At 38.7% G+C, this 14,960-nt stretch overlaps 1 protein-coding gene across 1 annotated transcript; it reads right to left on the reverse strand.

The window, feature by feature from the left end:
* Window positions 1-2,463: 2,463 nt before the first annotated feature.
* Window positions 2,464-13,510, reverse strand: LOC134801820 (BUD13 homolog). The gene is made up of 7 exons (XM_063774449.1): window positions 13,328-13,510; window positions 11,150-11,330; window positions 8,798-9,681; window positions 7,288-7,508; window positions 3,987-4,080; window positions 3,153-3,337; window positions 2,464-2,651 (listed from the first exon to the last, which is right to left on the reverse strand). The coding sequence occupies exons 1-7, from the start codon at window positions 13,426-13,428 to the stop codon at window positions 2,479-2,481; spliced, it is 1,839 nt and encodes a 612-aa protein (XP_063630519.1). The 5' UTR covers window positions 13,429-13,510; the 3' UTR covers window positions 2,464-2,478.
* Window positions 13,511-14,960: the final 1,450 nt, after the last annotated feature.

The following is a 14,960-nucleotide window of genomic DNA, read 5'->3' on the forward strand; positions in this document are numbered from 1 at the left end:
TTTTTGGGTTTATCCTCTAGCCCAGCGGTCGGCAAAGGGCCACATAGTTACGAAGTTAACGCGGGCCGCACTTTGGTAATATTTGTGACTTTAGCAGACATTGTCGTTTGTCAATATTACATGCAAAATAGCCAGGGAGGCTTGCGGGCCGCAAGCGAGAGGTTCGCGGGCCGCTTGTTCCCGACCGGTGCTGCCGCTAACAGATCAAAATTTCTTAAGGAAAATGCAATTTTGACTTGTCAAAATAATATGGATTGGAAAGCCTTTTTATAGGCCTCTGGGCGGCTGTAGGTTAAAATTATTTTCAGCTTGTCTGTAGTACAGTCAACATCAGAAGTGGCTAAAATGATTTTTAGGTAAATCATGTATGTACAGTGGAACCTCGATAATTGCAATCTCACGGGACCGGCCATTTTTTGTCAATTAACCAGGTTTTTCATTTAAGCAGGTCGTGTCAATTAACGAGGTTCAAAAAATCGTTGTGTCAATTATAGAGGTTTTCATTAATAGAGGTTGCGTTCTGATAAATTTCTTTTATGGAGGTGCAAATAACCATTGAAAGTAGATTTACACGCTTACGTTCTGGGTTTCTGGTCTATTATATACACTACATTAATTACTACTTTATTTTCTTATTAATCATTTGGGTTTAAAACATTCCCTTGAATTGTAGAAGAAAGTTTTACTAGAATGTAAAAAGCATACTTTGTTTTTGATTTAATCAAAACTATTTCACCTACTACAGGCTGCGATAAATACCCAATAAATAAATTGAATTCTGGATGAAGATATAAATAAAATGATCATTGCTATTAAAATATTGTTTCTGCTGTCTATTATTTAATTTATTTCAATTACAGAGGTAATAAGTAAGACTAGTTTCAATAATAGAGGTAAAAAGAAGAGCAGTAATAACGGATTTTTTTATCACAGTGTCAATTATAGAGGTTTTAGTTGCGATGTGGTCAATTACAGAGGCAAAATTACGAAAAGCCCTAAAAATCTAAATTGCAATTATAGAGGTTCCATAATTTCAATTATAGAGGCCTTTTGGTCTCAAGGGACCGGGACCGGACTTTTGGTTGCAATTATTGAGGTTTTCCATTTATCCAGGTGCCAATTAACCAGGTTTCACTGTATATATAATTTTGAACATATCGCCCGCTTAGTGATTTTTGATGCTGACTGTAGACTGCCGATTTTTCAATTCTCAAATACTATACGAGTATAGATGTTTTGTTTTTACTCAAGGCAAACATTTTTTGTATGAATGTCTTAGAAATTTAAATTAGAAAATGGTATTAGGGTAATTCGCCAATAACTGGCCACCCTAAACAAGTTGTCAATAACTGGCCAGCCGTCAATAACTAGCCACCTTATACAAAAATGAATTCTGTTTATAGGTAAATAGGATTCATTTTTAGTTTAGGGTGGCCAGTTAGTTGGCGAATTACCCTATTACGAATTAAACTTAAATATAATTTTGCTACATTTCTTAAGTTAAAGAGCTACAGAATTTTAAAAATAGCGTGCATAAAGAGTGCCAATTATAGTGCAACTAGTGCATGTAAATTTTTTTATAGAAAAAATCTTTCCATATCACTTGTTGTCGTATTTAGAAACTTTCAGTTCATTCATAGGCCATTCGAAGTATATTATTCCCATTTGGGGTCATCCACATATTACGTCACAGCAATATATCCAGCGTCCAGCGTCATAGGTCCCTCCTGATCTACGTACAAAAAGTGTGACAATGGGTCCAATAAATCTAAATTTTGTGTGATGTAGTAAATGAACGACCCCTTTTCATAATCTTGACATTTACAAATTGAATTCTATGTCTCTAACCATAAGGTTAAAAATATCCAGTAAAACCAAAGTCAATCTAGAATGAGGCTATTTGTCTAGACATAAGGTAGATTTTAGAACGTCAGTGTTTTCTTAGGTAATGATCAAAATTTAAAACAGTCATAAGTCAATCTAAAATGCACTCAATGTCTCTAACCATAAGGTCGCTTGTAGGTCTTCCGTACTCCATTTATATACCTCCTCTTCTTGTGTTAGGTCTCCGACAAATAACCCTTGTACGCGAAAATTAACTCTATATCTTCACACATAAGATCGATTAGAGAACGTCTGTGATCTCACAGTTAACGATCGAATTTTAAAACAGTTACAAGTGTCTAAACCAAGTCAATCTACTATGCACTCAATGTCTGTAACCATAAGGTCGCTAATAGATCTTCAGTGATCCATTTACAAACCTCATCTTCAAACAAATCGAACTTCAAACTGCCATAAATGTCTAAATCGAGTCAATGCAAAATGCACTCAATATCTCTAACCATAAGGTCGCTTATAAGTCTTCAGTGATTAGAGAACGTCAGTGCTCTCACAGGTAACGGTCGAATTTTAAAACAGTCATGTCTAAACCGAGTCAATGCAAAATGCACTCAATATCCCTAACCATAAGGTCGCTTATAGGTCTTCAGTACTCCATTTATACGCCTCCTCTTCCTGCGCTCGCCTTTTACTCTGGTGGTCGAAGAAGCTTTTTTCATAGCCGTTGGAACGATCGACGCCGTCCCAGCGGTAACCGGGACGAATGTTGAAGCGGTTTGGCGGGAAACTGCCTTTGTAAGTGGGCCGTTCTGTAATGAATATTATAGGTCAGTACATCGTTGTATAATGGTTATTATAGTTGCCTGGATCGTTCTATAATGGTTATTATAGTTGTCTAGATCGTTGTATAATGAGTATTTAAGTTCAGTTAGAAGTGTCAGAGCATCCTAGATTATAAAGTTTTTTTTTATTGGTATTGGATTTGCCATAATAATAAGATGTAGCTCAAAACCGGGACGAATGGAATAAGAGGGGGGGGGGGGGGAGGCTTTTGCCCAGCAGTGGGACACATTAGGCCCGCAATAATACTTATAATTTTATCTATGATTCTTTACTAATTCAAAGTAAGTAGACAAGTAGAAAAATTGAATAATTTCACTTTCACACGTCATCAAAAAATCCTTTCAAAAAAATCATCGAAGAATTCGATCTCGGTAATATATGGACTATTTCATAAATCCTAATAATAAATCCCTGTCCGGGATTCCCCGGAAAAATCCCGGTAATTTTTAACACAAAACTAATCATACCTGGTGGCAGGTCCCCTCGTTCCCTCTTCTTCTCTCTCATGTAAGCCAGCATAGGGTCTCCCTCTCTCTCGATGTTTTTAAGACTGCTCTCTAGATCGGCGTCGTCTTTATGTCTGGCTAAAGGCTTGGATGCCTCATGCATGAACTCTTGGACGCGGGACTCTTGGTCTTCAATCTGTTTTAGGCTGAAAGAGAATTTTAAATAAGTTTTTGGCAAAAAATTCATTTTAGGTACAAGCTTTTGTCGCTGACTGTACTTTTCTTACGACAGACAACTAATATTCATCGAGGCAATTCTAAAAACCCCTAACACAATTAGGTTGCGTTGTTTCATCACAGACTTCCTATGGCCACTTCCTGTCTCCATCATCAGATCAGCTCGATGGTACCATAATATTGCATTGTCATCCGATTTATACATGCATGCAAAATTTCAGCTCAATCGGAAACCGGGAAGTGGATCAAATTTAACTTGCAAGATTTGATTACAGACAGACAGGCAGACAACGGTCAGGTGAAACTAAATAAAAGCTTGTAATTAGAAACCGGACAAGTGCGAGTAGGACTCGCGCACGAAAGGTTCCGTACCATTACGCAAGAATCGGCAAAAAAATCACGTTTGTTGTATGGGAGCCCCACTTAAATATTAATTTTATTGTTTTTAGTATTTGTTGTTATAGCGGCAACAGAAATCTGTGAAAATTTCAAATGTCTAGCTATCACGGTTCATGAGATACAGCCTGGTGACAGACAGACAGAGAGACGGACAGTGGAGTCCTAGTAATAGGGTCCCGTTTTTACCCTTTAGGTACGGAACCCTAAAAATAAACTTACCCTCTGCTCCATTTTTTGTATTTCTCGTCAAGTTCCTTTTGCCTCTCCGCTTTTTCTTTCTGTTTCTGCCTCTCTTCTGATGTTTCTCTTTTACCTGAATTCAGAAGAAAACATGTCATTTAATACAACTAAGCAGATTATAAAAATATTGCAAATTATCCAAACAATGTCATAGACACAGTCAATATGTAGAAAACATGTTTTTAAAACTATACTACGCAAAACTCTGCGTAGGTGGCGCCAATAGCACAAACAGTTTTGATGCATCAATTCAATGTTATATGAATTCGTAACAAATAATCTATAAAACAACAATCTGTTTACGGCATAGTATAAATAAGTTACTCTATGGTAGAGGAGCTAGTGCTCACTGCACTCTGGCGGCAGAACATTGCAGTAATACAGCCTATTGGTCGCTCTACCAAGGTGTCCAAAGGACGTGAGTTTGGATTATGTAAGTTTAGGCAGATTTTTTCCGCATTTCCTTTCAATTACAAATCAAAAACACGACTTAAGTATAGTATACTAGCTGTGCCCGCGGCTCCGCCCGCGTGGAATTCGGTCTGTTCTGTTTCTCTCCCTCTCCCCTGGAGGCGGAACTTGAAGTAAAGTTGACAGATGGATATGCTAGAGGACTGTAGTCCAGATAAAATATTTTACAATTAGGTACCATTAAATAAAACTACACTCCAAAATCAATAGTTTTTTTCGCCCTTATTCAAATTTTACACGTGATTTAAACGACAGAGTAGTAGGTGTATATCGGACGATACAGTAAGGTATAGACGCGCGAGCGAAAGCGAAGCGGCCTGCCTGGCTAGAGCGCCACTCACCGTGGTCTTCTTCCTAGACTCCTGAGGAAGACCACGTGCCCCTTGTAACCTCATTGCGTTGCGAGACTTTCGCGAATCATTCGATTTTTTTCGGGAAGGCATGGTAATACGTATAAAATGCGAGTCCCAAATCGTTTGACTCCGCAAACGACCAGTGCCGGATTAAGATATTTTGATGCCCTAAGCATTTCTAGACCATGGTGCCCCCTCTCCCTAGGGTCATCAAGATTATATTGATTTTTTTTGGTAAATTGAGTGACGTTCATTGCCGCATTACAGCTGAGTATGGAAATCAGTCACCTCATTTTATCACGAAAATTGACAGTCCTGCAGCAGTCACGTTGTCACGTTGCAACAGAGTAATGCTGCTGCAGTCGCCACCCGAATATCACCTTTATCATAATTTTGAATGTTATTGAAAACGCGAGCGAAGCGAGCGCGAAAATTTTTCGATATAAAAACGCAATTTGATAGACAGTTGTACATTTTTACTTTTAGTATGGAAAACAGTCACGTCATGTTATCACGAAAATTGACAGTGCTGCAGCAGTAACGTTTCAACTGAGTACTCGTAATGCTGCTGCAGTTGCCACCCGAATATCACCTTTATCATATCTTAGAATGTAATTCAAAACGCGAGCGAAGCGAGCGCGAAAATTTTTCTATATAAAAAACGCAATTTGATAGACAGTTGTACATTTTTACTTTTAGTCCCAACCAGGCGCGAATCCAAGATTTCAAACAGAGAAGGGATGGGACAGTTTTCTATCAGCCTAGCTTCGCATAGGGCTCGATATTTAAGGGTCTCAGCGAGGTTGTTTTCATACAGAAAAGATGCAAGAAAGCAGAGCTTGGAATTGACCAAGTGAATTGAATTGGCGAAATGTGAGCAAGGCAGAAGGCCCAGCTGCGAAAGAGGAAAGCTTGGATTTGGATCCACGCCCAAGTGTAATTAAGGCGGAAGATCAACTTTGCCGTAAGGCAGAAGGCCTCGCATAAGACCTCACGCCGAACTGCAAAAGAGTGGCTTGAAATTGAATCTATGCATGAAATCACGACTCTTCTACTGCTCGCTCTTTGTCTTCACTCGAAAGCGCTACTTGATAGGATGCTTTTAGTTTTCGGCTTTCACGGGGCTTCTGAGACCTAACAGACAGTTACACACACAGACACAGTGAGACAGTTAGGTCTCAGGATCGCGGCTAAGGAGCAACTCGCCTTGGCCGACAAATCTGCCGTGCAAGAGAGCAAAATTCGCTATAAAATCGGTAACATATGTCGATAAAATCGGCTGGCCGCAAGCCCGAAAGCAAGTCTCTTATTTTTAGTATGGAAATCAGTCACGTCATGTTATCACGAAAATTGACAGTGCTGCAGCAGTAACGTTGCAACACAGTAATGCTGCTGCAGTTGCCACCCGAATATCACCTTTATCATGTCTTCAAAGTTATTGAAAACGCGAGCGAAACGAGCGCGAAAATTTTTCGATATAAAAACGCAATTTGATAGACAGTTGTACTTTTTTACTTTTAGTATGGAAATCAGTCACATCATTTTATCACGAAAATTGACAGTGCTGCAGCAGTAACGTTGCAACAGAGTACTCGTAATGCTGCTGCAGTTGCCGCCCGAATCATATCTCAGAATGTAATTGAAAACGCGAGCGAAGCGAGCGCGAAAATTTTTCGATATAAAAAACGCAATTTGACACAGTTGTACATTTTTACTTTTAGTCCCAAGCAGGCGCGAAAAAGTTTGCCCCTCTTTCCTAAGTAGCGCCATAAGATTCAGGGGCAAACTTAAGTCAATCGAGTGTTGTGGCTACCCCCCTTTTAGGGGTTGAATTTTTATAGCCTATAACCTGGCCGGGGATTTTTTCGACAGATTAGTAAAGTTTTCATCAAAATCCGTTCAGCCGTTTTCACGTGATGCGCGTTCAAATAAACAGACAAACAGATAAACAGACAAACAGACAAAAATTCTAAAACTGTTGGAACGTGTTCTGTTATCGATTCTAAGTATCACCAGCCAAATTTTTTTCGAATATCTTCCATGTACAGACTTTCGACCCTCTTCAGCTTTATTATATGTATAGATCTCACTCCCACAAATGAGACGAAACTTCACCATTCATCCTACTAACGGCTCTGCCACGACATCGAGCGACTTGCGACGGCGGCAGCGATAACCATAGGTTGGAGCGAGACACAGCGAACGGACCTTTCGTTTCCACCTGTGGTTGTCACTGCCGCCGTCGCTAGTCGCGTAATGTCGTGGCCGAGCGGGAAAGGCTTCCTCTCTCCTCGTGAACGCTTCGTTTTCCTGCCTCAGTTGACCGGCATCTTGTAGCCCGGCTAGCTTTCTCCATCATTACATCTATTCACTCAATCAATCACTCCTTAGTTCATTCATATCAGCCGAAAGGAAAAAGCTCTACAGGTACTAGTAGAATAAACTAAATTACTTACTCTTTCTAGAAACTACTTTAGCATTTCTCCCCGACACTTCATCGTTCATCCTACTAAAGGCTTCCTCCTCTCTCCTCCTGAACGATTCATTTTCCTGCCTCAGTTGTCCAGCATCTTGTAGTCCGGCTAGCTTCCCATCTAGTGTCCGAGCCATTTTCTTGTGGGTTGGCGGTGGACTGTCATTTTTTCTTCGGGGTGGTGATTGGTCAGAGTCACTGTTTCTATAAATAAAAAAAATACAATTATAGTCTGTCACAAATACAATTATAGTGTTATCCACGATAGATACGTCTCATCATACAACCACGACCACTCTGCCAAGAGTGAACGACTGAGGAGAGTCTGTCAAGCCATTTCCATCAGTAGAAAAAAGCGGCAAATTGAAAAAAATGTGGGGTGAAGAGTTATCATCCCATAGAAAATTTGAATATCGCGCCTTTTTCTACTGCCAAGTTGCTTGACAGACTATATGTACTAATACAATAATTGTAATGTAATGTATGCCAAAGGAAATCCGGGTCAACTTTTTAGCAACCTAATTTTAGAATTAAAAGCTTCTTCTTTTCGTATCGAGGTTCTTTTCTCATACGATGGATACTCAGTAGGCAGCGGTGTTGACAGCCCTGGCTGTCGCGTCTCTCAGATCCAGCTTCGAGCAGTGATGCGGGCATGCGGATTGCGGAGTACGCCAGTAGACGTGCCATGGTATGCGTTGCTGTGTCACAGGTACATTGAGTCGAGGGGCTACGCAGCAGTCCCCATTTGGCTATGTTTTGCTTACATCGACCAATTTGGGACCTGAGCCTATTTAAACGGTTCGTTGCGTCTTCCATTTTCGAAAACTTTTGGCTGTGGCGGGGAACTATTATTTCACATGACACGACAGGCGTGCCTTACGCCATATAATATGATGGCACGCCTGTCGTGTCATACGCCACACGTTAAAAACATTGGTGACACGCCTGTCGTGCCATCCGCACCGAAACGGTTAAGGACTTCCAAATTGGCCAAGGTTATTGAAGCTGACACTTGATGAAATTTTCTCTAACCTTTTAATGAAAATCAGTCTAATTTCTTTACGGTCTTTTCCTTAATTTAGAACGTAGTGGTAAATATCAATTAATTATCAAATGATTACACATTTGGTTATCGAGCGTTTAAGTCACGGTTTAAGATCAAAGTCAAAATTCGTTATTTTCCTCTAGCGAGACAAACATAAAGGGGCCCACCAAAAATAACTTGTGGTTTGATTTTTAATACACTTAGTTTATTCTAAAGGGGCCCACTGATTAGAGTCCGCCGGACGGTATCGGCCTGTCAGTTGTTCGGAACTGTCAAAATTTTGTTCTGACAGGCCGATACTGTCCGGCGGAATGTTAATCAGTGGGCCCCTTAACATGTTAAGATTCTTGTTGTTAGTGTTAGAAAGGGTGCCAACGAAATAAACATGCTGTGAAAATGATATTATGTTAAATTTAAAATGAAAACAAAATATATAAATTAACTGTACCTTCTATTCTTAGCACCATTCTTTCTAGGCGGCGACAAGTCAGAGTCTGACGATTTTCTCCGTTTATCTTTATTCTTCTGTTTTCTCGGTGGTGACAAATCAGAATCAGAACCCCTCCTTGGCGATTTTCTTTTTCTTTCATTCTTATCAGCCCTTGGTGAGGTAGAACTGCGCGAGTGCTTGGCCTTTCTTTGTGGTGACCTTGAATATCTTTTAGGAGATTTTGAGCTTTTACTTGATTTTCTTTGCGGTGACATATCCGAGTCTTCTTTCTCCCATTCTCCCCAACGGCTCGGTTTTCTTCTTTCTTTCGGTCTGTTTTCCCTTTTTCTTGGTGGTGATTGTTCGGAGTCCTTTCTTTGATTCTTTCTTGGAGGCGATACATCAGAGTCATAATTGTTACTCTTTTCTTTTTGACCTTTTCTAGAAAGTGATAAGTCTGATCTTTTCTGTTCTTTCTGAGATTTTCTCGGAGGTGACTGGTCAGAATCATAATGCTTTCTTTCTTGCCCTTTTCTTGGGGGTGACTGGTCAGAATCATAATTCTTTTTACTTCTTTGATCTTTCCTTCTTGGTGGTGACTCGTCAGAGTAATGGCCTCTTCTCTTCTCTCTTTTTTGACTATTCTTTCTAGGAGGCGATTGATCTGAATCATATTTCTTGTCTTTTTGAGGTGATCTTTGCCTTGGCGGACTAATATCACTATCACTATTTTGAGCCTTTTTAGAACCTTTTTCTTTAGTCTTTGAGTTATTTTTTTCTGATTCGTTTTCGTCTTCGGAATCACTGTACATTTTGCCGAAAATTACTTCATTTTCTTTCTCTTTCTCTTTAATGTCTCTTTTTATTTCTTGTACTTGTAGTCTACTGTTGAAACCATCATCCTGAAATAGTTAAAATTCTGTTTAAAATAACATCTATAATCTATAAGCGTCAATAACATCAGTTATGCTGATGACATGGTGTTGCTGGGTCCATCGATTAGTGCACTTAGAAAGCTGCTTGGGATATGTGAGAGGTATGCAGTTGCACATGGCCTCAATGACAACATAAACAAGAGCGAGCTCCTTGTTTATAAGCCGCGTGGTGGTACTGTTGGGACAGTACCGCCCGTCTACTTGTACGGCAGTGAACTCAAACACGTGTCAGAGTTCAAATACTTGGGCCACTGGGTGACTGCGGACCTCACAGATGGCATGGACATGGAAAGGGAGAGACGTTCCATGGCTGTGCGTTGTAATATGCTTGCCCGCAGGTTTGCACGGTGTACAAGAAGCCAAAATTACATTGTTTAAGGCCTACTGCCAGAGCTTCTACACGTGCAGCCTGTGGGTAAGATACACGCAGAGTACTCTCAATACCTTGAGGGTACAGTATAATAATGCTTTTCGGATACTGTTGGGTCTGCCTCGCTTCTGCAGTGCATCAGGTATGTTCGCGGAGGCTCGAACCGATGGCTTTCACGCCATAATGCGGAAGCGTACTGCCTCACTGATGCGGCGGTTGTGCGGTAGCTCCAACAGCTTGTTACGTGTGCTGGCCGAGAGGCTAGACTGCCCGTTCCAACACCACTGGATGCTGATGCACGTACAGCGGTAGTGTTTGGAAGTGGTTTGGAATGTGTTAGTCTTTGCTTTATTAAATAAGATATTTTAGTATTATTGTTTCTACTTTAATTTATTCTATTTTAATTTTGTACTTACTAACATTAGCATATTAAGATTAATTTATATTGTATTACTAACAAATTATATGGGCTTTTATGCCTGAAATAAATGATTGATTGATTGATAATGTTATAATGTGTAAGTTTAAGATTTATTTAGTAACAAGTTATGGTATAGTATATTTCTGTGTTCTATTATCATTATTGTGAATAGGAGTCGTTTTAATGACAGGTTCGAGAGGCTACATTTTTAACCACCTTTGAAGCAGGTGTTTTGACGTAAAAGTTATTGGGTTGAAGTCTTTCAAAATACTGTAGCAAAATACAACAAGTATAATGTTGTCTCTCAGTTACAACTAGTTACAAGGATAAAACAAAAAACCGGCCAAGTGCGAGGTGGACTCGCGCACGAAGGGTGCCGTACCATTCCGTAATATCGAGCAAAAAACGGCAAAAAAATCACAAATAAATTGTTGTATGAGAGCCCTACTTAAATATTTCTTTTATTCTGTTTTTAGCATTTGTTGTGCAGCAACAGAAATACATCATCTGTGAAAATTTCAACTGTAGCTATCACATATAGTTCATGAGATACAGCTTGGTGAGAGGCAGACGGACAGTGGAGTGTTAGTAATAGGGTCCCGTTTTACCCTTTATGTACGGAACCCTACAAAGAATCAACATACCTGATTAACAACTTTCCACTTGGAGCTAGTCTTGAACTGCTCCATCTTCCGCACCTCCTCGGGCCTCTCATCAATGATGCCAGCAATCTGTGGGGCATCCTCGCCCCCATCCAATATAAACTCATCACCGTCTAGTGGACGGAGCTTGGACAAGTCTATGTCATCATCAATCAATTTGATGCTGTAGATAATGTTTTAAGGTAAGTCAATATTATATTAGGGCTGAATTAGTAGGCAAGCGAACTCACATGCGATTTTAGTTACATTGCGGACTGTCGATTACTCCAATTCAACCTACCGATCAAAACCCGCAATGGTATGAAACTCGCATGCGAGTTCTCGTATCGTCTAAATCAGCCCTTATTCTTTTAAGATCTCAAGAATTGAGTCGCTTTACTTCAAACATGGGTAAATCCATCTGTCAGATTATGCGATTTCGGTATTAAGAAAAGGTAATAGGATAGATATTTGCTGAGAGGGTCAAATGGATTTACATGAGTTTGAAGTTAAGCGACACAATTCTGCCCTCCTAAGCCGAATAGCTATCTCTCTTCTCAGTCGGTTCCTCAAGGCTGAGGGTCGTGACCATCAGGAGTGCAGTTCTTCACCACCGCTCTCCAAACCCCCCTGTCTTGGGCCAGCTGTATTGACCCCTGGATGTTGACGCCCGTAGCGTCGCGTATGGCATCAGACCACCGAGTTGGAGCCCTGCCTCTACTCCTTCTCCCTTCAATGCACCCAACCAGAACGAGCTTTTCAAAGCTGGACGGGTCTTGGCGGGCCACATGGCCAAAGAAGGTCAACATTCTCTGGAAGCATGTAGTTGAAAGCCGGGTGGTAATATGTAGCTAATATATCTATCTATCTCAAAAACAAATGATTTTGAAAATGGAATTCACAGTTATAGAAAGTAAAGTATAGGGTAGTAAGGTATAGGGTCCTGTCATTGTAAATTTTGTAGTCACTGTAAATTTACTGCCATCTATCGACACACGACTAAAACTCAAAATGAAAACGCATAAAGTTATCAAATAATGTATATATATGGATAAACGATTTTATTATTTTTATATCATTTTGATCCATGTTCATTCACTGATATCTATGTGTTAAAATTGTTAAATATGAAACGTGTCGTCACGCCAGCTCTAGCTGAGGATAGGTTAAAGGTGTGTGCGGCATCTATTCGAGAATGACTTTTACTTGAATTCCGAGGCACGTTTTTTCCTTAGACTTTATACGTCTTATACGAAGTTATATATGTCTTTGGTATAAGTTAGCAATCAATTTTCTTTTGAGATAGCACTATTTGGCTTAGCAGGGCAGAATTATAGTTTAAATTTTTTAAAGAACTGTACAAGTAAGTGTATAATAATGGAATAACCTCAAGTAGCATGATTATTCATCATTTTCATTCAAAATTTTCTTCATAATATACTCTTTCTAATCCTAAAAGAACTAACTACAAAGTAAGGAATAAGGGATAAATTCGCCTTTGTATGTCTTACTAATTTTATGTTATTTTTATTGCCTTTTTGTACAATAAAGAGTTTACTACTACTAATACATATATGAGTTTTATCTAAAAGTTTGATTGTAAAAATAGTGCTGCAATCAATAGCGTGTGCCAACAACTGGCAGGCTAACTTCGTAATTCTGACGGTATTACGAGTAAAGATGTAGTGCATAATTATTTTCCATCGTATTTTCACGGAAACGTACGAACTTTGCTTGCTATTTCAGCCAGTCTCGGTAGAAAAAGTACTGAGGTTGACTGAAGTAGCATGACAAATACGAACGTTTCCGAGAAAATACGATGGAAAATAATTACGCACTACATCTGTAAGTAATGAATTATGGGTAAACTTTGCCATTTTTCTGATAAAATAAAGGTTTTAAGGGCTATTTAAAGCTGTTAAGTTTATTCGTCGAACTTAATAAACTAGTTATTTAAGTGAAAACGTTGATTACGTCCGATTTTTTCCTTGAAAGGGAAGAAACTTGTTTTTGAGGTTATGCCTTTAAAATCTTAGTAATTACTAACAAATATTCACTTTTCTACAGATAAATGCTTATCAGTGACTTTAAAATAGTAGAAAGTACATTATAAGGAATAATTGTATAATACAGATACTCGAGAAAATAAGAAATAATCTTGGAAGAATTATGTTCAATTACCCTTTGCCTTTCACGACTTTTTTCTTCTTTTTCTTTTTGTCACCCGACGATCCAGTTAAATATTTCTGTAAATAAGCCTTCTGGTCGATCTTAGCAGCCATTTTTAGCACTTATTCAAGTCAAAAAATAGTTTGTAAAATAAAATTAATCGCAGTTTCACAACAAGCGATCAACAACGAACATTTGACGTTTGCGGTTGACGTTTTGAGAAAGGTTTAGTGATGTGCACGTAGATGTACAAAACCGGTAAATTTCTTTATTGTCGATTACGCGAAAATAGGAATTATAGTTGGTTAAACCAATTTCTCAGTCAGTAAGAACCAGGAAAACTATACTCATCCTTTTCTTTTGGGTGCTAGTACTAGTGTAAGACAAAGATAGTATGATTCTCTCTGTCTATGATTGGAATGAGACGAATTATTATGAAATCAAATATTTGTTATTATACGTCTTTTGGATTCGTATAAGCGGCTTGACCTACAGTTAAGTCAATATTATTTGAGGTTAATATTTACTGACCTTGCGTGGGAGTTAAAAATAGGCAAAATATACATTGCGTAGGTACCAAAATAGATAAAATCGCCGTAAAGAATTCATTTTACAGCAATGATAAAAAGTTATGCGCTGTCTGCAATTCTTTTTTTTATAGTAAGCCTGGCATTACGATTTTACTTCTTAAATTATCAAAGTAGATAGAGAAATGTTAACTTTTTACAAAGTTGGTAAGAAAATGAGGCACTTTAAAAATATAGAACGGTTAACTTTTAAACTCGTGTTGTTAGCGACGCTACGACACCACCTAGATGATCTTAAGTTATTTGTTATAATCAAATATTTAAGGCTGTATTCAAAATAAAGATTTCACCGTTAGGTAGGGAAAACTACGCTTTAGATTTGTTAATAGACATAAGTGCTATGTAAATATTCGTAATGTTCGTTATTTAGGTCCTAGATTCAAGATGATGATGATAATATCCTGTTATCCCTCATCAGGGAACTAGGGCTCTCAGAAGGGATTTCCATTCTTCGCGGTCCAGCGCGGCCTCTTCCAGCTCCGCCTAGATTCATAATAGGTTTTAATTCATTTGAGATTTTTAGGTAAAAATACTAAGAGTTATTCCCTACATTCCTTAATTAACTCGATACAGATAGTGCGCTCCCATTGATCAATCAATTTGATACGCGAGATTGCAACGCACCGCGAATTCCCTATCAATTACGCATATTCCGCTAATTATCTCGCAACCTATTGAAGTTGGATAATAACAATGTTTGTAAATATTGTAGAGCACTGACCTAATTACCTAGTTTGACAAACTATAATTTTTTTATATTATATATTACGGTTTTTATACGATAACTGCTCAAAATACGTATATTAACGCATTATGTATATCGCACTATCGGAACCAATATACTTTATTTGCATTATTTTGAATGCATCAATCAGTGTGACCGATCTTCAAAGTTGTAGAGTTAGACCAAGATAAATCTGCAACGATTTTTATAGCACACGCAGTGCAAGTGTTATTTTAAACGTCAAACTTCTATGAAATTATTTCGTATAAATACTTGCACTGCGTATGCTATCAAAGTCGTTACAGACTTTTCTTGGTCTAACTCTATAAAAATA

The sequence above is a fragment of the Cydia splendana genome, chromosome 23 (assembly GCF_910591565.1).
Source record: "Cydia splendana chromosome 23, ilCydSple1.2, whole genome shotgun sequence".
Taxonomy (NCBI): domain Eukaryota; kingdom Metazoa; phylum Arthropoda; class Insecta; order Lepidoptera; family Tortricidae; genus Cydia; species Cydia splendana.

Bases quoted from the DNA above. Each gene is read 5' to 3' on its own strand.
- LOC134801820 (XM_063774449.1), bottom strand. From the start codon at position 13,428: ATGGCTGCTAAGATCGACCAGAAGGCTTATTTACAGAAATATTTAACT. The intron at 3,338-3,986 runs GTAAGTTTATTT...ATTCTCTTTCAG, and splicing joins TACAAAAAATGGAGCAGAGG to CCTAAAACAGATTGAAGACC. The intron at 2,652-3,152 runs GTATGATTAGTT...TATTCATTACAG, and splicing joins ACGAGGGGACCTGCCACCAG to AACGGCCCACTTACAAAGGC.